We start from the raw sequence: 25,226 nt of genomic DNA, 5'->3' as shown, positions 1-25,226 counted from the left end.
ATTTTGACACCAGTCAACTTATGGACAACAAAAACACTGTACAACTCAGCTGTATAATGATTTTATTATTATAATAATTATTAATGTAATCGTTAATGATAACATGTTATTCGAAATTCCTCGTTAACCTACGTATTACACCCTAAAAAAATGAATTATTGAGTATAGACCAGACGGGAGCACAGAACATCCGGCAACATTGTGTATGTCATGTTGCTGTCAAATAACGGTTATGGTCGTAGTTGGCTGCGGTTTGAAATTAACAGGCGGATTGACAGCTGTCATATAATAATTGTTTGCAATGTTATCTCAGACATACGCTTTTTGTGACAATTGCCTTCCATAGACGACCTGACCATAACAATTATTGAACACCCGTTATAACCAACTGTCACTCGTAAATCTGTATACAAGGATTGAGCTGCTCTAACCAGGAAAAAGTGAGTATTTTCGTTTGATTATTATACCGCATTTTGATTGCTTTTACACAGTGTTGCAACATTTCTCCGTTTAAAACCTCGTCAGGGTTGCAGTAATAACGTTTCCGTATAATATAATTATATGTCTTATTATCACACTTCACATCATATTAATTCTAGTAGTATTAGATTAATAATTTCTACCTGCTACTCACAGTTATTAAATAGTTAAACTGGACGTGCAGGGTGTCCCAAATTTGTGGCAAAATTGATAAAGTTAGGTTAGTTTTGTTCTGAACATTTTTTGGGACACTCTGTACCGATATATTTCACAAATTCCTCAAAATGTGAGTCGAAAGAAGACAAAGTTTGGTGGTAGTGTTTTTGATTCGAGAATTTTTTGTACTAAAGGGTAAACAATTTTTTTTTTAGCAACGTGGTCCAACAAACGAGCCAAAATTTCACCCAAATAACAATAATAAAAGTTTCGTAAACAAATCGAACAATCTGGCAACAGCGTAAACAAAAAAACAACTACCGGCAGTCTCATAAAGAACGAGTGTGTATAAATAGATTATAATATGAAAAAAATGGAATATGTGCAACAATAACTCTTTCTATCACTCTCACACTCGTATATAGAGTCGACTAGACGCAGTTAAAATTTTTTTTTTAATAACAATTTCATTTTTTTTTTGTATATAATAATACTGAAAACTATAAACAAACTGTGCGTAAGCGCAGTTCTTATTCTGGAAAACTTTAAAAGTTTCTTACACTCTTTTAAATGGCAACACTGCAACTCCCCTCAGTTGTAATAGTTTCTGATTGGTCAATTGGCTTCCTTGACTAATCACAAAACTACAATTCTTCTGTACTTTCAAAGTTTTCATGAACGTTCATAAAAATTAAACGTGAATCTCAATAACCTCACATTTAGTACAGTCTAAATAAATTTGAAGGAAGGATAAAAAGTACACACACATCAACTATTTGACAACACCAAAATTTGAGCTTGACAGCATCACCAGCGCCCCCCTTTTAAGACAACTGAAGCTTTCGACAGTTGCACAACCATTTGATGATGCGCGCGTTCCTTTCTACGATCGAAGGAGGTTCGCTATTTCTGTAAACTCCCTGTTTTTTTACAACCAAACCCATTTTAGGTACAAAACATACCTGTATACTTGCTGAGGACAACAGTCAATGTTGTCCACTTGTTTGGACGAGTCCACCGTGGACACGTCCGAAAAAAACACCGGACTGTCACTGGATTGTCCGCTGCCGCTTAGCATTTCCTCGTAACTGTCCGATGTGAGGCCCAAGTGCTCGAAAAACTGCTCCAAGTGACTGGTTGGTGGTTCAGGGGGCCTCCAATACCTGTCGCTGATATCCGACTGAAATTTCTAACTATAATTAACCGGCAAACTGAGATTTGAAAAAGCCAACCTTTGAGCGTAATATTGGTCTATCCCGCTTGTATCTTAGACATTTTTGTCTTTTAAAAGTTGACATTGAAGCGGCAGGATAAGCGGACTGTCTAGCAGCTCTACAATCGGCCTCCTGACAGCAATAATACGAACTACCACCGCTGTGTTGAGTGGACGATCCGCTGTCCCTTCTCGAGTCTTGAGTGCAAAACTGACAGAAACCAGGTAAACACGACAGCTCAGAATACTCCAACCACACCAACTTACTTGTCTAGGCGGCGGGGCCGGTTCGCTACGTTGCGTATAATGGCCACTGGAACCGCCACTGTCGCGATTCGACAAACTCTTGTTGCTGCTCTTGTTCGAGCTGGGTTCTCCACCGCTGCCACGACAATGCAAATCGGGGAGACTCTTATGGCAACGCTGCGACGAATATTCCGCCGGAGGGCTTAACGGCGCCATCTGCTGGACACGACCGGTCAAACGACACTGCGTATTCAGAGCAGCTCTAATCTTAACCTGATCGACACGGAGCTCCTCCGCACTATCACAAATGAGCAATTGACGTAATCGATTCTGGAGTAGATCGGATGAACTAGGCGCTGGTGGGGGTTGGTGTGCGGTCGATATGGTTGGAATGTGTGCGGTACGTCTCTGGCTTGATGGGGGCAGCGAACGCGATGGTGAAACTGCCATATCTGTCACAGTTTGTCAGTAAGTTAGAGAGAGTAAGAGTTATTATTGTACTTTGGACGCAAGCAGAGTGAATGTGACTGTCAAATTACGTCATTGTGAAGTCACATTCGCTCTGCGAAACATGAAAACGCATGCAATCTTTGATTAATGAATGATTGTCCCTTTCCCCAACATTGGCAAAGTTGAGCTTAAGGATGGCTTAGACAAGTTTAGTTTAGATTGTGTTAATTTGCATCTGATCTGTCACATTCTTCAGGATTCGTTTTGACGTTAAAAAAAGAGTCACGTGAACTTTAGAATTCAATTCAATGATTGAAACTCCTCAGGCGATTGTTTGCACCTTAAGAGAGTCACATGACTTTAAAAATGTTAGTCTAAACGTAGAAACTGTCATGTGACCTTTAAAAATAAGTTTGAAGATTGAAAATAGTCTTATAACCATTTTCATTGTAAAAAGAGTCATGTGACATTAAAAATATTAGTTTAAACTGAAAAACAGTCACGTGGCCCTACAAATAATATTTTGACATTTAAAACGGTCACGTAATCTTCAGGGTACGTTTTGACGTTTAAAAAAAAGTCACGTGACCCTCAAAATTAAATTTGATGTTTGAAAATATTCACATGACTGATTTCACTTTAAAAGGAGTCACATCACTTTGAAAACATCAGTTAATAGAAGAACGGTCACGTGACCCTTCAAATGATATTTTGACATTTAAAACGTTTACACTTTTTTCAACTAACCCCATTTCAACTGAACCTAGCTCTGTTATTTAACGAGTTACAAAAAAATGTAAATAAGGAAAGTTGTAGAAAATTTCATCCTTTACAAGATTGTGTTAAAGTGGTTTTGCTTTTAAGGGCCTCCTTAAGGACTTACAAGGCAAAAAGCGATAGGGCGTACCAAACTGTTTTTTTTTTTAATTAACTCTACCAGCATCCTCCTAAATCCGGCACTGCGTCACTTTCCTCTGTAAATCTAAACATTGCACCTGATCGGTCACATTCAAACCTCAACTGCTTAAGTGGTACAGTGAGGAAACAGGCATAAATGACTGTGAAGCAGTTAAGTTTTGTTTAGACTGTTTTTTTTTCCCATCTGTATTGGCACAGTCAAAACCAAACTAAGTTTAACTTCAGACAGGTATAATCTTCCACACAATATGTATTTGAAAATTAACCCGTAATGGACAAATTTGGGCAAGTGGAAACTTAAATAACACAATCAAAATACTTACATTGAGGAAAATTAACAGCCCGTCCATAGCTAAAAGCACCGCTAGTAGTAACATTGACACTCTTACTCCGATTATAAGTGCCATAACCACCAAAATTTGAATGGGGCCTAGCGGGCAACTGTTGAGTAGTGTCCCGAACAATTTCAGACTTGACATAAAAGGGCTTGCTCTCTGCCAGCAGTTCCACAGCCGACTTTCTCTTAGCCCTCATCGACTGCGACTTGGTCAAACTGGGGTACATCATGGTGCCCATTTTTAGCGTGCAACAAGTCCGGAAGTAAATCGCGCAAAACTGTTCACATTCTGGACGTGTTGCACCGCAGTCATCCGCCTCGGTGCGCCGATAACATCTGCAATTTTCAAAATAGGAAAATCCAAGGGATGTCCACTTTCACAAGCGCCGAAGGACGTTACTTGAGTGTTTTAAATGGGGGCGGCGGCGCCTCTAGCGACACTGGGGGGCGATCATCGTCACGTGTCAGCTACCACCACCGAAAAATCCGCATAAATAAGTAAATATTACTGGCTCAATTTTTAAATATTTTGATTATTTAGTGCAAAACAATACGGGGGGCCATTTCAAGTTTTTCCACCCAGCTGATTGCGTGGAACGCTTGCGCCATCTGTCAAACCCAGCCCAAGGAAAAAGAGAGCGCTACGCGAAACGTCCAAGCTAGACAGAGACAGCAATAAAAACTAGTCTGAAGTTAGTCACATCTTCTGTTTCATAAGTTTATTAAAAATATATGGTGGGAATCAAAATTATGTGGTATGACGTAATAATGTATAGTACACTGAAATGAATTTGGAATTAAATCTAAGACAAGCTTCAGTCGTAAAATTGTTTTGAATGTGACTTGTATGTTGCTTCTTTTAGTTGTCAGTTACACTTTTCTATTACATTATTGCGATTATACTGTAAAAAAGTACCCTCGTAACATTGAGATGAATGATCAAAATGGCGCATGGAGGTCAATAGAAACTTAAACCGATTTTAAGTTGAATTTTTGATTTTAAATTTGAAAAAAGTCACACAGTGTATAATACAGTTCTGTTATTCTAAAGGTGGCTGTCCTATCTAGCATCAGAACTAACATATCAATGGTAACACATTTACATGTAATTTCAGCTAATGAACTGGACTATTTACTTGGACTGGTAATGCTTAACGTGAATAACAACAGCAGAACCACTTGCTCTTATATTCTGAGGTTATTTATTTCATTTATTATACTACCCTATAATACTAGACAAACTATTAGTACAGTTTACACACACAAAAAAAAGAAAAAAACCCTGCAATTTGCTTCTACAAACTATAGGTTATGTTCACAGTAGTATTGGTCCGTGTTTTAGAGGCCATTTAGTCTAATGCGTCCCTGGACATCCTAAAACGGGCAAAGTCTTCAAAAACAATATTGTCATCATCGTCATCATTGTCGTAACGCGCCCTACAAGAAGCATAACTATTAACTTAAGTTTTGTAGCAGTTTAAAATTGAAGAACCTTTCAATTGATCTGGTTTTCTTCAAAGCCATCGCCCGTTCCCTGTCTAAGCTTCCCGGTGCTGGATTCAACAACTTGAACGGTACATCGGTCACCAGCTCACCACCCAAAGTGCCGCAATTCAGTTTCACTCTTAACGAGTACGAGATCACTATACCGATAGCGTCAACTGGACATTTTCCTTCCGGTACCAAGGTGGAGCTGGCCAAGTTAACGTCATCGTCGCGCAGCCGACCGTCCAAAGCCACCCCCCGTCTGTCTTTATTGGATGACGCTAACGGCACCAGGTACACCACTTTGGTGAAGTTAGCCCCGGGCGTGATAGGGCAACCTTCGCGCGTCTCCAAGCTGGCCACGTATTTGGAGAATTGCGCGTTCACCATCGTTACTTCGCAGTGTTGCACCACGTACACTTTAATGTTGCGCACCTGCTTCCTGGAGTGGTTGCTGATCATTATATTGGCGCCGATTTTTTCTCCGTGATAGTAAATCTCTTTGTCCAAGGTGACTTCTAAGTTGATTTTGCCGCTGGAGAAGGTGAAACCTTTGGAGATTAGTGAGGAGGGTAATCGGTTTCCAGCGTGAGCTAAAATTAAAGTGATTAAAGTTGGGGGTTAAAGTGGAGATGGTGGAGAACCTGGGGGAGCGTACTGCAGCTTTTTGATGGCCAACTGGACGGTGCTTCGCTTGTGACCTTTATCCTCTTCGTTACTCCCCACCCAGCACTTGACGTAGTACTCCACTCCTAAGGGTTTACCATGATCATCTTCTCCAGGTTGTAGGGTAACCTAATCAACTAGGTCAAAAGTGGTACTAATCGTTGAATAATCGTTTTACCGAACATGGTGACATTTCGGGGAAATTAAAAGTGAACGGAAAAGCATTAGGACCCATTTTTTTAACCAGTTTCTCTTGGATAGCGGTTTGGGAGTCGGTTTTATCCCGTCTGGATGGACACACTTGACATGATGCTACGGTCATTTCTTTACTGAATTTGACGCCCATAACCTCGTCCTCTTCTCGTCCATAGCGGTAGACGGTGATAACCGAGCAGAAAACTCGACGACCCTACCAATCAAACCATCCTTCATTCTACCCAACAACCAAAATAATCTTATACCTGGAGGTATTGATCCTCGACGACCACAACCCCATCAATAGGGTCGACATGGTCGAGATGATCGATGAAATCCCTTTTGCTTAAGTAGACAGTGACCTTACCGTTGGGAGTGGTTTTTTTGAATACCTTGACAGCTACGACCATTGAAGAAATATGGTGGATGACTGTCTTTTATAAAAAACTTAGTTAACAAAATAACAGGTGAAGAATAAAATGCTTACCTGTACCTGTATGGGGCAACTCTGCAAAGTACAACAACTTGGGGGGTGGAGTTTATTTTATAGGTGGTGAAACTGCAAGGTTTCCCTTAAAATGGATTAAATGAGTTTAATTGGATTACTTGGAAATTGAGTGCAAATGCGACTTATTTATGATATTATTAGGTATAGACCATTAGAAAGAAAGAATTTGCAGTTTATGTTTATGGTTCAAATTTTCAAAAATTTCAAAATGGTGGATAGAAAATAACGCTTTAGTGACTGAACTCATTTTGCATCAAATGACGAATGCACAGATTCAGACTAATCTAGACAATGTTCGTCTTTGTCTCACCTAAAAAAATAATGATACGCAAATTATTATTAGCACTTTTTAGCTGTAGAAAGTGTCCCATCCAGGTCACTTTCAAGAACGTCAGTTCATTAACTTTTAGAGCGCGTCAGCTGCCAACGGTCAGTCGTCAATCACCGGTATTACGTCAGACCCTCCATATTGCCGCCATTGCCGGTAATTGTTTTTGTTTTTTGTTTGTTCATTTAAAAATGCGTAAATACTAATAATAATTTAGGTGTTTTTGAGGGAAATACAGTTCATTACTTCAAAACTAAAGAGATTTTTGAGTGCTGCGCGAATTATTGATTTGGGACCAAAGTGACTGAGTAGTGAGTTGTTGTTCGTGCAGTACAACAGTAGTGATCCAGTTTTTGGCTTCAATAATTGACTTAAAGGTGTGTATTCTGCAGATTTAGTGTAAACTAGAAGTTTTTTAGTACTAGTAGGCCTAATTAAACTATTTACAGGCAGAGGGCAGGAGTGTCCACCCAAGCCCGAAAACATAACCTCAATACAGTCACCTAGCAAGTACAAACTGGAAATTTGAAGATTCATCATCTAAGGTAAGTCTGAACAAAAACCAACTAGTTTTCAAAAAAATAAATAAATACTTTATTATATTATATGTACAAAATGACCATTAAATGTAAATCCGCCTTATTCAGGCCTCCTCTTAAACACTCCATAAGTGTAGTCGTGGAATATTTTGTGTGGGATTCCATTGTTGATTTTAGGAATTTCCTTTTTGAGCCATTCAAAGCTTTCCTCTTCAAATTCCATGAATTTTCCTTTAAGGTCCAATTCTTCGTACACCTCCCTTACCGCTTCAGAATGTTGGATGTCTTCCCTATATTTTAAGGTTGTTTTAGTTTTTAGTTCATTTTTAATGTAAAGCACTTACTTTCCGTAGTTGTCCATGATGATTTTCCGTTGTCGGTCGTTGCAAATGGACAGCGCTTTCTGCGCGAACCACGTCAATTGACCGGTTCTGATGTCGGTGCCCAAAACTGATTTTTCCACTTGTTTCAGCACTTCACCTTGGTCCCGGTACAGGTCTTTGAAGTCATTCTATCGTGGGTTTGTTAGTGTGGTTTTACTCTAGATTGTGCAGTTTCCTACCTGACTTTGGTGCATCATCCCTATCCTCATCAACACTGGATCAAGTTGTTCAATCTTCTTTGGGTCGTACACATTGGCCATGGCACTGGTCAATTCCAAAGTGTTGTGGAAGGTGGAGAAGATAATTTTGTATCTGCATAGTTTGGTGTAGCTGAAATTTGCCTCAAGAGTTAGTTTGTCTCTTTTGATTGTTTTGGAAAAGTCTTACTTCTCTTCGGTGAAGTCTTTAAAGTTAATTTTCCTGGTTACCGGGTCGATGAAGGTAAAGTCGTATCCCTGACCCATGTGAGTAAGAAAGAGCAGGTTGCGGAAGATTTCGTGTATGTCAGCGTAGCTAGGGTGTTTGGGGAAGTATCTCTTCAGGAGTTCAAAAGTGAACATTTCCATGAGACACACGTCGGTGACGGCGTTCGGGCCTATTCCAGGTAGCTTGTACCAAGTTGATTTACCTCTTCGGGTGTCTGAGTCATCCATAATATCATCCAGCATACAGAAATATGCTTGGATCTGTAAAGTATAAGTTGTTCAGTAAGGGATTAACTGCGTAAACGTTTAGTACACTAACAATTTCAGCGCACCACCCTAAAACACCGCTAAGTTTAACATTTTCGGGGGTGATAAACTTGGGGTCGGCCAGCAATTTAAAGTGGGAGACGATGTGGACGCCTTTGAACCTTTTGCCGTATGGTACGGTGTAGTCGATGGCCTCTTTCAGTCTGACTAAAATTGGTTTGAGTTGCTCGTACTGAGACACCTGCTCAATCTGTCCCATCACCTCCGAGTAAATTTCGTCCATGTATTTCATGGCATCTTTCATTTCTTCGTTGTGTTCGTACATTGATTTGGACAGAGAACTGGGTACTGCCGATGACTTACTTTTGTGTCTATAGAAAACAAGATTAATTTCTTGGGAAACAAAGATGAGCAATTTGTTTTGAAATTTAATTTCTCAGGCGCCATTTTTAAAAAGCAAAGTTATTGACAGTGCAATTGTCAACTGGAAAAAACCAATGTTTGACAGTTGGCGCTTATCCTGCTAGCAGGACAACTAATGACGTCACCGGTGTGACACTATTGAAATTCTACATACCTGATTCCGGGTGTGTTGATTAATTGGAAGGTGACGGGTGCCGTCTGAGACATCAACTGATTGGGTGCATTTTGCACTTTTGACAGTTGGTTCCCTAGGGAACTGACACTTTTTGGGAGACGTTGGGCGAGTTTGAACATCTGTCAAAAATATAGTGATTTAATCGCGTGTCCCCCTTAAATTCAACAGTATATACTCACCGTGTGCTGTATAGGGAAGAAGTGATTTGAAACTGAAACTACTCCAGTTTAAATACAGGGACGTCTGTGAATTATTCAAATAGAAAAATGTCAAAAGCACGCGTTATCAATATGGTTATTCCACTTGTAGTTTTTTTTCTAAATGAGGTATCAAGTCAAGTACTTTTTGTTTGATTATACGGGTAAATGGTCGATAAACCGATGTGTTTTCTTTATTAAAACACTCGTTCAAAGTATGTTTAACATATACAATGCAAATAACTGCATTTTAGCAAAATTTAAAGAACAAAAAAAAAAACTAAAATTTTCTGAAAAACCTAATTATTTTCAAGTGCTAATAATTATTGCAAACATTAACGAGTCAATAGCCTGCACGTGTCTACTTAAACATCAAATAAGTAAAAATAAAAATTTTGCTTCTACTCCACACACGTGCGCATAGAAACGCACTAGAGAGGTAATCTGCAAAGGTCGATCTAAAGTTTAAAGCATAATTCAAGTGAGATTTTGTCTATTTTTGTGTCTAAAAAAAACTTTTGAATATCTTAACTCAAACCTAATTTTTTCTTGACAGTTTGTGTGTAAGGTAAAATCAAACCAAATTAGTGTGACGTCGCAAATTTCAAATTCCTGCACACAAGTTGATTTGACGTTTTGTTGTGTTTGTAGGGTTGAGCGTGATTGTGATTGGCCATATTGCAATTATCCAATTATTTGAAGAGTTTTTAGACAGTTCCCCAGTATTTGCAAAATTTCCGTTAAAAGAATCTTAATTGTCACTTAAGATAAGCGATTATTATTTAATTTCATTATTTAAGGTTTACTGAACCTTGTCAGGTTTGCCTGTCAGTCACGTGACTTGTTTTGCCAAAAAAGCCACCAAGTCCAAGTTTATTCCACTATAAATTTCATGGGTCAAATTTGACGCCCTCTAGCGGCCAAACTATACAGCCAATCAAATTGTGTTGTCACATCTTTAGAAAGCCCGTTTCATTAGCTATCCATTGAGGTATAAAAGTATATACAAACTGTTGCAAATAAGCGAGGTATTTAGGATCGAAAGAAAGATTGTACCAAAAATGTTCGAAATTTCTTAAGACAACTTTGAGGCCCTGTAGCGGCCAAACAGTACAGCCAATCAAACTGTGTTGTCACATCTTTAAAAAGCCCGTTTTATCGGCTATCCATTGACGTATTCAAATCTATACAAAGACAAGCGAGTTTCTCAGATATGAATGAAATGGTGCACCAGAAAAATTCAAACTTTTTTAGGTCAACTTTGGCGCCCTCTATCTGTTGTAGTAATATAAATTGTGCAGTGAATCAAGCCATGTTGGGGACATCAAACTGAAGCTGTCAAGGTTCAAATTGAAAAAAATGAGTTTTAAATTATTAAAGAAGTCACGTTACCCCAAGGAATGCATATTTGACATTGAAAATGCTGCGGAACGTCAAATGATGAAATGGTATTTAAAAACCGCTTCATTTGACAATTGAATCCGGTTATTCCTCTTTTCACCAATCAGATGATAATTGCCAGTTAATGGACTCAATGGTCACGTGACAGTGGTTAAATTCAAGTTGGCTTGGTCTTTCAAGGAAGAATCGAACACAGCTATTGAACCGGAGTGACGTTTCTAAAAACAATCTGTCTGTCAGTTACTACAGAGGTCGCTAGTAGTTTTTTGGGTTTATTTGGACGTTACGCAATTTAAATACAGAACTTACTCTTGACAACGTGGTGGATCTGAGCTTTTGACGTTGCCTAATCTAGTCATCTTTTTTTTAACGAATGTCAGAGAAAGAATTCAAACAAAAGTATGAGATTTGTCAGTGCTAGAATGACGTCACAAAAAACAGTCTTCAGTTGTCCATGACAGTTTCCAAACAACCAAAAATAAAGCTTATTTTTTCAAAATTGGTTTATTTTAACAAAAACAAATCATTCATCGAACAAAAATTACGCTTCAGGTCTTCTCTTAAATTCCGCATAAGTGTAGTCGTTGAAAATCTTTTGAGGGAGTCCGTTGTTGATTTTTGGAATTTCCCTCTTCAACCATTGAAAACTCTCCTCCTCGTACTCCATAAACAACTTTTTAATGTTCAACTCCTCATACACCTGTCTGACAGCTTCAGCGCATTTCCTATCACCTCTGTGGAAACGGTTTGTTCAGTAAATCAGCATTTTAGAATACCAATAACGCATACTTTCCGTAATTCTCCCTGATGATCTTTTTCTGTTGTTCAGTGCCAATGGCCAAGGCTTTCTGCACAAACCACGTCATCTGACCACTGATAATGTCAGTGCCCAAAACTGAATGCTCGATTTGCTTTAGAACATCACCTTGGTTGCGGAAGAGGTCTTTAAAGTCGTTCTGGTGACCGAAAGTGTGAGTTTTGGCAAAAAGTGAGAGTTGAATTTGTATACCTGGACTTGATGGAACACTCCGATTTTCATCAACACTGGATCCACTTGGTCAATCTTCTTCTGGTCGAAAATGTTGGCCAACGCGCAGGTCAACTCTATTGTACTGTGCATAGTTGGGTAGACCAGTTTGTATCTGCATAGTTTCTCGTAGCTGAAAGTTTATTGTTTGAGTGGGTTTGGTTTGATTTGGTTCAAGACTCACTTGGATTCAGTGAAGCCGTTGAAATTGATTTTTCTGGTTTTGGGGTCCATGAAAACGTAGTCATAACCCTGGCCTAAATGGGTGTAGAAGAGTACTTTCTGGAAAATTTTCTGAATTGTCTCGAAACTGGGGTGTTTTGAGAAGTACGTTTGTAGGAGCTCAAAGGTGAACATTTCCATTAAACAAACGTCAGTAATGGCGTTCAGCCCTATTCCTGGTAGCTTGTACCACGTTGGTTTACCTCTTCGAGTGTCCGAGTCGTCCATAATGTCATCCAACATACAGAAATAGGCTTGGATCTGTTATAGTAAACTTGTACAGTAAGTGACAGTTAACAGTTAATTTCCTACCAACAATTTCAGCGCACCATCCCAGCACTGCACTGAGTTTGACATTTTCTGGAGTGAGGTCCTTCGGGTCGGCTACCAATTTGTAGTGAGCAACGATATGGGCGCCCCTGAACTTTTTACCATGCGGCACCGTGTAGTCGATGGCTTCCCTTAACCTAACCAGAATCTCTTTGATCTCCCCGTACTGGGGAAACTTTTCAATCTGTCCCATCACTTCCGGATAGACTGAGTGCAGGTATTTGGTTGCTTGGACTATTTCCTCGTTGTCATCGTACATTGATTTGGAGAGCGAATTGGGTACTGCCAATGTTTCACTATATTGCCTAAAGTTGATACAGAAAGTCAAATTTTCTGTATAGTTATACTAAAGATCAAACAATATGGGAATGACGTCAAACGTTTCAACCGTTTGTGCCAACATAAACGATAATAAAACAACGTTAAGTTGGTAGCAACTATAATTTTAAACACTTTTAGAACTTTATAGACTCTTATGTAGGCCTTCACAAGCAGAATCAGTATCAGTAATATACAGAGTGTGTCCTGTGTAACATTTTTGTGTGGAAGATAACGACAATTTTGACTGTAACTATCTTAATAACGAGACACTTTTACTACTGCCCATACCAGAATCGTATGACACTAGAATATACAGTGTGTCCCGTTTGAAAGTTATAGAAAGGCCCGTAGTAAGACCCAATAATTGAAAAATTGTGTAGCACGAAAAAATACTATTTTTTTTCACTTAAACCATCAAAAATCTGCAGATTTAATTAATAAGGAAAAAAAACATTACATACCTGATTGCGGGACTGTTTTGAGCATTTTGATGTTTTGACAGTTGTTTCCCTAAGGAACTGACACTATTACGAAGACGTCTAGCGAGCTGAAACATGTTTCTGTCGAAAAGAAAGGAAAACTGGATGGGAACCTGTTTGCGTCGCTTTTATATACCCAGTTTAACCACTTCCGCACGTGTACGATAGTTCTAAAGTATCTCAAAAGATGATAAACTATTTGGACGAAATGTACAAAGTACATCAAGTACATCAAGCCAAATCAAGTTTCTTCCTTTATTTACATATAAATTTGATGGGAATTCAACTGTTTTTACTTAAAAAAGGAAATAAACATAGTGGATATTGTCCATTTGAAAAAAATCTGGATTATTAACAGAAAAAATTGTAAATTTTTTTAAATAATTGCAACTGCAACATAGTTTCAATTATATATTATTTAAAAATTAAAAAAACGTAGAAGAATGACACGTGTTGAAATTGTACTATATAAAAGTGCAAGGTCGTATTTTAGTTTCAATTTGCAAAATTGTCAAGAGATTGGATTGAGTAATCGGTCATGTAAATATCGAAATTTTACTAAATATCTCATAAGAGTACTTAAAAGATTACGCAGAGGTGACCATGATAGTTTTTATAACCTTTTTGATCTCTGCTGTAGGTAACTGAAAATATAGTAGTTTCTGATCATTTTTGAGGGTTGTCTGAGTTCTAGGGAGGGTCGTTTTGAACTGTCAAAGTCTTCTAATAGGAAATGCAGGGTTTTCTTCACATACTAAATTCCTTAAAGACTCAGTCAGTGAAGACCACGTGACCTGTTGACACAAACCATTTGGTTGTTGCTTTTTTCTTCTTCCTCACTCATTTTTGAATTATCTGTAATAGTAATCTGATTACAGGCACAATCCGGATAAAGAGATAATGTAATCACCCGTCCAAGGGGTATATAACTGTCACTATCACATCCACGTGACCCTCACACCCTCTAGAAAGAATTTTCACTCACGAAACAAAATGACTTGTCACCGAGAGTGACAGTTGGGACTGACTGAGTGACTCAGTGTTTTAGGGTAACATTATTTTTTGCTTTGAAAGAAAACCATCAAATGACATTTTAATAACCACTGATATATTTTAAACTATATGTACAATCACAAATCGCATCTAAACTTACATTAAATAACCCCAAAATATAAAATTAAAACAAGGAGCGTTCACCATATAGTCACCAACTAATACACTGTAATACAAAACATACAAAATACTATGTTATTGCTAGAAAAAAGTCTTTGGGTGTGCATATAAAGGTAATTAAGAGTTAGCACTCGCGCTTGTAAAGCTTCTCCATGATGTTAAAGAAGAGATCGTGACGCAGTCCTTTTGAAATCTGCTGGATGTGAGTTTTGATTATGTTGAAGCTTTCCTCCTCATAGATGGCGTACGTGTTGGGTAAAGTAAGGTCTTCGTAAAGCTGTTTGATTATTGCTACTGATTCAGGTTCTGACCTGGAAATGTTTTTATTTGAGGTTAAGTAGTGCAGATCTGAGTGGGAGAGAAGAATTATTACAAACCTGCCGTAATGCTCTTCCATGATTTTCCTCTGAGCTGGAGTGGACCTTTGAAGTGCCATCACAGCCAGCCAGGAGCATTTACCGTCTTGAATGTCCGTTCCCAATTTTCCAGTCACATTCGGATCACCAAAACAGTCCAAAAAGTCATCCTAAAGTAACCGACTTCAGTGAAACTGCAAATTGTACCAAAGTAAAACTCACCTGAATTTGGAAGAACTGTCCCATTTCGAGCAAAATGGTACGCGCCTGTCTGTGTTGCTCTGGATCATCCATACCCAACAAATACATGGCCGCGGCCACGGGAAGATAGAAACTATAATACGACGTCTTGTAGTTGACTATGGAGGTGTACCTGCTCATTGTAAACATGTCCAACTTGGGTTTGCCATCGTCATTCAGACACATAGTGTCCAGGCTTTGACCTAGGGAAGTTTTCAACGCCATGTCGTGGAACAGCTCGATGATATTAGTGTACATTGGATGATCTTTGAAATGCCTAAAAATCGACAAAACACTCAAGCACCGACCGAAAAGTGCGAAAAATTGCACGTACTTTTTCAGCAAGAGGTACACACCGTTCTCCATCATGACAGCATCGTTGACGGCAGTCAGGCCGACACCCGGCTGACGGTACCAGCAGACGGCACCACGCCGGGTGTCTGAGTGGTCTATGATGTCATCAATGATCAGAAAGTATGTGTGCAACTGAAAAAGTAGGATTTATTAGTTCAAAACTGGATACAAACTATGATTATTTGTGATTTGACTGTGGGTACATGCTGAATTCGACAATTTATTAACAAACCGGAGCAAATTCCCGAAAAAACTACTTAAATAATAATGGCGGCGCGTTGTCAAACTGACAATCACGGAGGCCGTGATTTCTCGTGTCTCTCTCTAACACACGCGATTTGCGCAGCTGTCAGATCACAGAACAAGCAACACATGGATAGGACATATCATGAATCGGAATTAATGTCAAAAAAATTTCTTTCACTCTGTACACATGTAGTAACGAATTAAAACAGCAAATTAGCATCGAAAACATTCGCAAATCACTTAAAGATTACGTGCTTCATTAAAAAAACACGTTTTGGTGTTTACACACTGCATTGTCAAGGTCTGAATAATAATTATTGACTGATTTTTAGATAAAGTTAATATGCGCCTTGCCGTGTTATTTATAGTTGTTATTATCTCGTATTTCTTAACTAGTAAATGTAGTCTGTTTTACGGATTTATAACTGATGAGTTAACATAGTTTTCGAGATATTTAAAAAAAAGTACGTAATGAAACGGACCAACTTTGACGCCCTCTAGCGGCCAAACGGTAACACTTAGCAAGGTCCGCTTAATGTCACGTGATAGCTCCATTTATTGGCTATCTACGGCCCTACAACCTGTCTACTCATTTTCAAGATTCCAAAAAATAGCGCTCTTTATCCTTGACACATTGTATAGCAACGGTTACTGCAATCAATGAATGCGGTTAAAAAAATGTTGATTATAATAATTATTGTCACGTGACAATTACTACTTTTGTTCTCAAGTTTGATTGTTTGAAAATGTTTAGATTTTCTGACACATGGCAATCGAACTGATAACATTTAAGTGCCCAATGCAGCTAAATACTCAATTTTGTCACGCACTACTATACAGAGTGTGCATAGAAATGCCAAAGTTATTCCACTGTAAATTAAATATTTTGCGACAATCTGTATACATTGGAAAGGCCACTCTAAACAAGCTTGTAATGGGGGGCTAAAATTAGGTTAATTTCTATTTTCAGATTTAAAAAATTGGTTTTCTGCTCACTGCATAAAATGCATGATTTTTATCACGTACGCACAAAAACTCACCATCTCGATGCACCATCCCAAAATACCAGCTTTCCTCACATTTTCGGTGGTAATTTTGGCGGGATCCTCCAGCAATTTGTAGGCGGAAATCACAATCAGCCCGCGATTTTTCTTTCCGTTTGGCGTGTTGTACTGAAGAACCTGCAAAACTCTCCGGTTACTTTACCAGTTTACCTGTATAGAAAAACTGACCCTAGCGTAACGTTTCATAACTTCCGGCAACTCCTGGTTCCTTCCCACTTCCGTTAGTTCCCTAATAATATCCGGAAACTGGGCCATAAAATCCCTGGATTGCTCCTTGGATGCCAAAGAACTGGATTGTTGTGGACGCACTAAAGTTTGTTGAATTGTCGATAAAGCCCTAAAAAAAAAACAATATTGTTACTTACTTGTGACTGTGACTTAAACTATTGATTCAACACTATTTTTGGTTCATTTAAAGGCAAATCAGGATCAGATTAGGCTTAGTTTTTTGCATAGGACATGACCTAAGATGCTATCTAGTTTAACTTTCCTATTCTAGAATGATTACGTTTTTTGCATTGTAATGGGTCCAGTTCATTGAATCCACGATTCGTTCCGCATTGCATAACAGTTAGGCAAACAACCACGATAAGTTAACGTGAAAATAATCAGGCGAGTCTAAAATTAACCGGGGATTTGTTAAATGATCCCTTAGAGTGTGCGAGTAAATAGGGGTTTTAGATAACCAGAAGATAAGGTGTTGTTTTCCACCTAGATTAGAGGGGTTCAGGTATAGCAAAACAAAGTTGTAAAAATTAGCTTTGTTTTTCTTCTAAAGATATCTGACATTTGACAGCTGTCCAAAACGTGTATGTCCTTGTTAATTTGAGCATAAGAGGCATTTGAGATATTCATTTGATAAGCGTCCGCTTATCAAATGAATATCTACTAAAACAGATAACAAAATGGACTTTTTAAAATAATTTGTGAAATAATAAAATAACAAGTGTTTGATTTAAAAATCGAAATGCAATAACAATTTTGGAGAATAACAATTTTAAATCAAGATTATAATGTTTGGTTGATAACCTTAATTTATTGCTACCGTAATAACTGTATTATCTATATTTTCAAGTGAAGATACATATACTTTTTATTTATCTGGTGGCTAAAATTAACTTAAAAATAGTGAATTAACAGTAAAAAAGATTTTCAATACTAACACCTATGGTGATAACCAAATCAGATTGGGATGACGTAACATAGAAATGACACAGTCAAAACATTTACCTACGTTACGTCATTTTGTTTTACTTTTGATTTTAGTCATATTCACGGTTGCATGGATTGTTTAAACGAATCACACTGTAGATGATCTCCCATAAGTATTCAATACAGGGTGTTGCAAAAAAAGTACGTCACTCTGTTAACCACAGTTTGAGCAAAGTTTTTGTACGATTTACGGGGTGTCAAAATTATTATTATTCTTAAGGGTATTTGCTTATTAGATAAGACCGCTAAAGGACGTCAAGCGGTGTTGCCAGATCCGCCGACTCGATTTCCCCCAGTCGAAATAACAAAAAATCCCCACACGGTCACTTTTTTTCTGTTTTTTTTTTTAAAGATGACAGGTGTCGTAAGTTGGTCACTATGACAGTTAGGACGTTGGTTCAAACGTGAAAATGTAGCTCGTAATTTCTTTTTTTAAAACAATTTTCTTTCAAAAATTACAAATAACCGAGATATTTCACAAGAAATACAACACTGTTGTTGTCTAACTGTATTAGAAATACTAAAGGTGTCACATTTTTGTGAGCTCCTAACTGGGTTCCTATGACAGTTAGGAAGTTCGTTCAAACGTCAAAATGTAGCTCGTAATTTTGGCATTCTTTTACTTAAATACAATTTTTTTTTCAAAAATTACAAATAACCAAAATATTGACCGGGATATAGAGCAGTGCAAGTAAACAAGTTTTTTCTGGAGATGTCATAATAAAGACAGCTCCTAACTTGGTCCCTATGATATACGAAGATACCAGCCTTTAATTCCCTATTTTTGGGAAAAATTGACCCTAATCTGGCAACCCTACCGTCAAGTGTCTCTACGCTCTTGGCCTCCTACGTTTTGAGGCTTTATGGTGCAAACAGAGCGTACGTGACATCACGATTACGTAATCTGACAGAGCTTTAATGGGAGCAACTGTCAGATTACGTAATCGTGACGTCACATTTGCTACCGCTCTGTTTGCTCCCTAAACGGCCAAAACAAACGTTTTTTCTTTCATCTTACCCTTAATTTTTAGTTGATTTTTGTTTTTGATTATTAAAAATCAGAATTTGAGACTTTGAGTTTTGGAACTAAGAATTCTTGACCATAACACCATCAGAGGACCTGGAATATTTGGAAAAAAGGTTCTCTCTCACCTAATATTATTGTGTTGCAACTGTATTAAAAATACTAAAAGTGTCACATTTTTGTGAGCTCCTTACTGGGTTCCTATGACAGTTAGGAAGTTTGTTTAAACGTCAAAATGTAGCTCGTAAATTTGGCATTCTATTACCTGAATACAATTTTTTTCAAAAATTACAAATAACCAAAATATTGACCGGGATATAGAGCAGTGCAAGTAAACAAGTTTTTTCTGGAGATGTCATAATAAAGACAGCTCCTAACTTGGTCCCTATGACAATTAGGAGTACAGATATTGAAGATACCAGCCTTTAATTCCCTATTTTTGGGAAAAATTGACCCTAATCTGGCAACCCTAGCGTCAAGTGCATCTACGCTCTTGGCCTCGTACGTTTTGAGGCTTTATGGTGCAAACAGAGCGTACGTGACATCACGATTACGTAATCTGACAGAGCTTTAATGGGAGCAACTGTCAGATTACGTAATCGTGACGTCACATTTGCTACCGCTCTGTTTGCTCCCTAAACGGGGTTTTTTCTTTCATCTTACCCTTAATTTTTAGTTGATTTTTGTTTTAGATTATTAAAAATCAGAATTTGAGACTGAGTTTTGGAACTAATGATTCTTGACCATAACACCATCAGAGGACCTGGAAAAAAGGTTCTCTCTCACCTAATATTATTGTGTTGCATCTGTTTCATCCACCTGGTGTAGCTGAGATTCTTTTCGAAGGCGACGTCCGACGCCTTCGAGTGTTGCATCTTGTCCTGACTCCTGATGATGGCGTCGCTGTTTTTGTCCGTCGACGTTTTGCTGATGTTCCTGCGGAACTCTTTCAGCCACTCGCGACAGGTGCGATTTCGGCACGCCTTCATCGAGAACATTCTGGGGCAACTTCCAAAATCAATTATTGAGACTTCTTCGGAGCATCCAACGGAAACACACTAAACCAGCACCAGCTGAAGCTACTTTACTACGATGCCAATAAACCGGGCCGTAGGCTGGTTTATAAAGATGAAAGACGGAGACGGAACCAAAACATGTGGCTGTCCTTGTCCCACTCGCAACGCCAACTAGGATGAGTGAATGAATGATTGATTGGCGGTGTTGCCGTTATTCCCGTAAATAATGATGTCAAGCTACTAGTCCAAAATGCATTTGATTTTCAAGGAAATTTACTGTACTTGACACGTGTCAGTGACTTTTTGTATTGGTCTAGACACAACAAAACCCTCAAATAAAACACTCAACAGCCTTCAACATCGCAAATTGTAATTCTAAGTGCATGAAAAAGCCCTGATACCAGTCAGAAAATATTAGCTTTGGATCTGACAAAGGTGACACAAAGATACGCATTTACTCTTAATACCTCTATAAACACAACTGTCCTTGGACTGGATAGCTTTGTTTGATTTTTGCAATTTTAATCTGTACTATACACAAAATACGTCTTATCTGTCCAGTAATTTGGTGCAAATTCTAAAAAGAAAGTTGACTGACCTATCTGGAAGTTTTCCCTAAAACTTGAAGAAACGCGACAACGTCGCAAATGGTGTACGTGAGCCGCTAGTCAGGCCTTATGGTCTGTTTTAACATAACTTGATTGGGTTCCCGTTTCAAACGCTATCAGCTGTTTTTGTTATGATTTCATATTGGCCAATTAAGTTAAAATAGCAGACCACACAGATGACGTAAAGCTAGTTTTTAAATTTTTTGCATTATAAGTGTTTACTAAATGTCAAGATTCCAGGAAATCAAACGATATCCAGGCTTCATCTGATAGTTTTTGTCTTTATGGTTGGACATAAAAAAGTACCAACCAGAAGTTAAAAATTTAAATTTTCTAACTAGAAAACTGACAATTTACGTCAATTTTGCCTTAAATCGTTTATGTTGTAGCTATCCAAGTAGTTTGCCAAACTGATCCAGTTTCTACAATGTTGTCAAATTAACATTTTTAGTAACTATTTGATTTTTGAACTTTTTGTAAACTGTTATTTACGTACAGCCATCACGTGATCAACCGTCAAACTACGTCACACTTAGGGATCGTGAAAACACTGCCTATTATTTACTGTTAACATTTTAAACTTTGACAGTTGCGTGTTCAATTTTTTTAAAGGTTTGTTTTTGTAATTTGAATTTTGACAGTTAAATTTGACGTTTCGCAACATTTTCAAGTTCACAACTGCTTTACTTGGGGTCACGTGACTGCTTTAATAAATTTAATTTTTTTTTTAAACTTGATCTTTGACAAACAATGTTCGAAATTAGAGCTATCCTCGCGGTTGTTGACCAATTTATTGTTGGTAAATACCACTGTCATTTGGCACGTGATATTGTTCAAAAGTCCATGCGTCATATCACATGACAGATGACTATAGTAATTACCAAAGGCAAATTGGTCAATCGCGAGGATACCCTTATTGTATTTATTAGGACTGTTTTTTTAAATCAATTTTTTTCAATTTGAACTTTCAAGAGCAAAACTTTATTATTTAGCGTGACTATTTTAAGGATTTTTAAAAACAATTTGAACTTGTCAGTTTGACAGAATTGTGTCTTGCTGTCAAATGTCACTAAGCCGTTATTAATATGAACATGTTCGATTTCATGTCTTTAAAGATTGGTGTCACCTGCAACTTATCTTGACATTTTAAATGCATCAAAATTGTGTTCAAAAAACCCCAAAAAACATTTATTGTTTAATTGACAGTTCTGTCATTAGTGTCATCTGTCAAATAGGTTGTCGACGTTTACACTACACAAATAGTGTACAGCCTACTTGACATTTTTTTTAACAATCGGTGTAGGGATGAGAGTTATCATCGATTATCACAATTTACAAAATCGACAGTTTTTTTCCAATATGGAACGTCACTGGTTCGTCCGAGTCCGGTTCTGGCGTGCTCGCACCCGAAAATCCAATTAATAGAACATGCAAATCGCTTATAATTACCGACCGATTCGCTTTTGATAGTTTCGCGATGTTGATGAACTAATTTCCAAGCGTTATCGACCTGATTCGCGGACTTTTTTTTGTTTTATTTTCGCCGATTCCCGGTAAAGGGGATGACTGGACATGTCACAGTTCTGCTGTCCGTGTAATTTTATTAAAAATAATTCCAAGGTGACTTTATTAATTACCTACAGAGCTTCAAAAGTTTTTTTGAACCCACCAGACAATACACGAAGATTTTTTGATAAAAAATCGAGACTGAATATTAAAATGTTTCACCAAAGTGTCAAGAAAATTGGGAAAATGTTTTGTTAGCGTAGGTTGAAGTATTGTACCAAAAAATGACAAAGCAAAACGTTTAGAAAAAGTGAAAGACGCTTTCATTTGTATTTTTCCCATCTAACACACGTAGATTTTCATGAAAAACACCTATTTTCCAAACCATAACCTGTCGCGTGCCGTACTCTTATTGAAAGGTATTTCTAAAGGTCACGTGACTGTTTTCAAAAGACGAAAAAAGCATCCTTAAGGCCACGTGGCAGTTTTACGATTGACAGGAAAGTCACGTGATTGTTTTTACCCGTCAAATTCAGTCATGAGGATCACGTGATTATTTTCAAGCTTCGACTGGAATCTTTGACGGTTAAAATAGCTGCCTCACAGTCACCTGATCATATACAGGGTTAGCCACCCAAATTTTTGATTTTTGATTTTTTTTATGCAAATATTTAACATAAGTGAACAAACATTTAATTCGCAGGGCCGTACTAGACCGGACCAAGTACGCGAAAAAAAAGGAAAAACCTTCGGTCACGCCACTGCGTCGAATCATATCAGCATCAGCAACATCATCATCGTAGAAGCGAAAAAAAATCGTGTGCAATGACCAGCAGAGGCGCTTTCCCGGAAACGGCTTTGTCCACGTTTCCGGGCAACGCGTCCAAGGCTCACCGTCCCCAGAAGGGTCCTCTTTCGGACTACCAGTTGACGTGCAGCTCGTACTGCACCAGGGTGCGCGATTTGTTCCCTCTTCGAGTGCGATTTTGTACGACGCGGTGATTGATTTCATCACCCCCAGGTCGGTTATTTAGCGCGCCAAGGACTGCTATATCTGGGATTATACTCGGTGAGTTAATTCAAGTAAACTTTATTGCAACTTTAAATCAAATTAGTGTAGTGATTAACTACATGTCTTCGGGACTGACCAGCCATAGTTCGGGTTTGTCGTAACCCAAGTTTTCGGGAAAATCGCAACCCAGCTCGGCCACGGTTGGTCCCACCTCCTGTTAATCCAGAAGGAGTTATTATTCATTATACAGTGTGTCCATAAAGTATGGAATTAATTCGAAAAACATTAGATTTACAGGGTGTCCCAAAATGGAGATATACAGCTTTGCAGTTGACATTTTCAAATAAGAACTTTCATTTTTTGTTGCATTGATGGATCATACGTACATTTTTGGGTATTTTTCATGTAACATCTACGATATTCAGTTGTTTTCAGCTTAAAAATTAATGTTTTTTTCTTAGATAATCCACTAGTGTACAGGGTGTCCCAAAATTGAGCAAGAAACCAAACTTCTTAAATGGGATGACACATTTTTTATTTGATTTTTGGAATTTACGTCAAATTCTAGGCCTACTTGATGTAAAATGTCTGTATTGATCCTCAACTGTTTTTGCTCTAGCAGTCTTGATTGGTCGCCCCTCAAGTTCCTAATTTGAGCAAAATTTTCGTGCACTTATCCAGAAAATTTTGAATAACTTGCTTATTTGAACCATCCTGTATATACGAGTCATATAACAAAAGAAAGCTAATGAATGGTGCTCTCACGTGACGTTGAGCGAACACGGCTAAGTTTTCCGGTTCGGCCGCTAGAGGGCATCAAAGTTAACTTTGCTTTTTTGTAGTTTTTGCTAAATATCTCAGGAACGCTTCAAGTTAGAGGTCTGAATTTTTACCACAAACGTTCCTTGAGAGAATGCAACTTTTACTTTCAACGCTCTTTTTTGATACCAGGCACCGTTTGTTCTTGAAAAATGGGGGGTGGCTTTGAATTTATTTAGAAACTAGAAAATAAACTTCCACTGCCTACATTTTTTCAGGTTAATGATACAAAAATGACGTAAAGTGTAAAAATGTCATTTTTTCACGCACTGAAAACCGTCAAAATTGACATAATTTCCAGGTCATCCCTAAAACCGTGGCAGTTGGGGCAAAATTATGCCAGGATGATACAGGGTGTCTCAGATTAGCGGCTAAGTACAGGATGTCCCTAAAAAGTGATAAACAATTTTTAGTTTCCGGAAAATATCTCAAAAACTGTGTAAAAAGCAAAAAATGGTCAAAATTGTCAAAAAGCTTGACTTTTGACACCATCTAGCGGTCAAACTATCACACCAATGACCTGTTTTGAATACACCGTTGAAAACCCTTCGGTCTGGACTACATTTTACCTTCAGTAACCTTTTGTCGTAACTGTTCAAATAACTGGATTATTTTAGGTTAAAGCAAAAGTGGTTAAATCACTTTGAAAGGTTTGTGAAGCTTGACTTTGACGCCCTCTAGCGCCCAAATGGTGCAACCGATTAACTTAAACGAGCATATTTTTGGAAAGCCTACGACCTGAGCTATCTTTCCACTTCAATCACTTTTGGTCGTCAACTGTCAAATAAGCAAGTTATGGAAAATTTTTCTAAAAAGTGAACGAAAATTTTGCTCAAATTAGGAATTTAATTTAATAATAAAAGAATTTTTATTTAATTTAATTTTTTAATTACTGTTTTTTATTATTATTGTATACTATTTTCAATAAAACATTTTATATTTTTAAACTTAAAAACAGCTGAATATCGACATAGAATATGCAACATAATTCCCTGAATTTTTTCTATACTATATGGACACACTGTATACCGGGTGTAACATTTAACTTGAGACATCTCAATATCTCGAAAAATAAGCACTTTTCGAAAAAATGTTTAGTATCAAAGTTGTATTATTCCGCGGGGGAAATACATTGATGACAAAATTTGTATTGGGGAGAAGGGGGGTAACTTTCATTTTTTAAATGGCACCCCCAATTTTTTATTGCAGAACACGTGGAATTTGTTTAAAACATTTTTTACAAAAAAAAAACTTTTATTAATTTTTTTCATTTTTTTTTTCTTTTTTTTTGTTATTTATTACACCTATGTATCCCTAGCAACGACGGTTTTTTAAGCAGATTTTACCAAACATTCCGGTAAGCCATGAGCGAAAAAAAAACAAATTTAATTAAAAAATGTAAATTAAATTTTGTCGTTTATAGCG

At 37.7% G+C, this 25,226-nt stretch overlaps 6 protein-coding genes across 12 annotated transcripts in view; 1 reads left to right on the top strand and 5 right to left on the bottom strand.

Moving 5' to 3' along the window:
* Positions 1 to 45: 45 nt before the first annotated feature.
* Positions 46 to 4,406, bottom strand: LOC145729939 (uncharacterized). Of its 2 annotated transcripts, XM_081980926.1 has the most exons (7): positions 4,201 to 4,406; positions 3,787 to 4,136; positions 2,369 to 2,547; positions 2,117 to 2,311; positions 1,869 to 2,060; positions 1,599 to 1,816; positions 46 to 1,545 (listed from the first exon to the last, which is right to left on the bottom strand). In XM_081980926.1, exons 2-7 carry the CDS (start codon positions 4,037 to 4,039, stop codon positions 1,461 to 1,463), a joined length of 1,122 nt encoding a protein of 373 aa, XP_081837052.1. In that variant the 5' UTR covers positions 4,040 to 4,136; positions 4,201 to 4,406; the 3' UTR covers positions 46 to 1,460. The 2 variants fall into 2 exon arrangements, with proteins under 2 accessions (XP_081837052.1, XP_081837051.1); XM_081980925.1 differs by having other exon boundaries at positions 2,117 to 2,547.
* A 573-nt stretch (positions 4,407 to 4,979) lies between these two features.
* On the bottom strand, positions 4,980 to 6,746 carry Arr2 (arrestin 2). The gene is made up of 6 exons (XM_081980923.1): positions 6,634 to 6,746; positions 6,413 to 6,580; positions 6,130 to 6,360; positions 5,930 to 6,080; positions 5,293 to 5,878; positions 4,980 to 5,237 (listed from the first exon to the last, which is right to left on the bottom strand). The coding sequence occupies exons 2-6, from the start codon at positions 6,554 to 6,556 to the stop codon at positions 5,150 to 5,152; spliced, it is 1,200 nt and encodes a 399-aa protein (XP_081837049.1). The 5' UTR covers positions 6,557 to 6,580; positions 6,634 to 6,746; the 3' UTR covers positions 4,980 to 5,149.
* Positions 6,747 to 7,138: 392 nt separating this feature from the next.
* The window catches only part of nompA (no mechanoreceptor potential A), a 34,463-nt gene continuing 16,375 nt past the window's right edge, over positions 7,139 to 25,226 (top strand). For 2 of the 3 annotated variants that reach the window (XM_081980769.1, XM_081980767.1), the window contains exon 1: positions 22,820 to 23,039. The gene's annotated coding sequence lies outside the window, so the exon portion shown is untranslated. Of the gene's footprint in view, positions 7,360 to 7,431; positions 7,528 to 22,819; positions 23,040 to 25,226 lie in introns of those variants that run through there. The other variant, XM_081980768.1, reaches the window with a different exon arrangement.
* LOC145729550 (geranyl diphosphate synthase) lies at positions 7,553 to 9,313 on the bottom strand. Its single transcript, XM_081980353.1, has 6 exons — positions 9,174 to 9,313; positions 8,649 to 8,967; positions 8,292 to 8,590; positions 8,084 to 8,234; positions 7,866 to 8,032; positions 7,553 to 7,811 (listed from the first exon to the last, which is right to left on the bottom strand). The coding sequence occupies exons 1-6, from the start codon at positions 9,311 to 9,313 to the stop codon at positions 7,622 to 7,624; spliced, it is 1,266 nt and encodes a 421-aa protein (XP_081836479.1). The 3' UTR covers positions 7,553 to 7,621.
* On the bottom strand, positions 11,278 to 13,314 carry LOC145729847 (geranyl diphosphate synthase-like). Its single transcript, XM_081980776.1, has 6 exons — positions 13,154 to 13,314; positions 12,358 to 12,676; positions 12,004 to 12,302; positions 11,802 to 11,952; positions 11,582 to 11,748; positions 11,278 to 11,526 (listed from the first exon to the last, which is right to left on the bottom strand). The coding sequence occupies exons 1-6, from the start codon at positions 13,246 to 13,248 to the stop codon at positions 11,334 to 11,336; spliced, it is 1,224 nt and encodes a 407-aa protein (XP_081836902.1). The 5' UTR covers positions 13,249 to 13,314; the 3' UTR covers positions 11,278 to 11,333.
* The window catches only part of LOC145729845 (farnesyl pyrophosphate synthase-like), a 28,143-nt gene continuing 17,174 nt past the window's right edge, over positions 14,258 to 25,226 (bottom strand). For 2 of the 4 annotated variants that reach the window (XM_081980773.1, XM_081980774.1), the window contains exons 3-8: positions 16,773 to 16,941; positions 16,581 to 16,721; positions 15,275 to 15,426; positions 14,923 to 15,217; positions 14,722 to 14,870; positions 14,258 to 14,655 (exon numbers count right to left, since the gene is read on the bottom strand). In XM_081980773.1, coding sequence (XP_081836899.1) covers positions 14,469 to 14,655; positions 14,722 to 14,870; positions 14,923 to 15,217; positions 15,275 to 15,426; positions 16,581 to 16,721; positions 16,773 to 16,941 — 1,093 coding nt within the window. In that variant the 3' untranslated portion in view covers positions 14,258 to 14,468. Of the gene's footprint in view, positions 14,656 to 14,721; positions 14,871 to 14,922; positions 15,218 to 15,274; positions 15,427 to 16,580; positions 16,722 to 16,772; positions 16,942 to 18,968; positions 18,987 to 19,626; positions 19,953 to 25,226 lie in introns of those variants that run through there. The other 2 variants (XM_081980772.1, XM_081980775.1) reach the window with 2 other exon arrangements.

This window comes from Ips typographus, linkage group LG5 (genome assembly GCF_016097725.1).
Source record: "Ips typographus isolate SLU linkage group LG5, UJ_Ityp_2.0, whole genome shotgun sequence".
In the NCBI taxonomy this organism is placed as follows: domain Eukaryota; kingdom Metazoa; phylum Arthropoda; class Insecta; order Coleoptera; family Curculionidae; genus Ips; species Ips typographus.
Note: the sequence above shows the minus strand (reverse complement) of the source record. Positions and strands in the feature narration are given on the sequence as shown.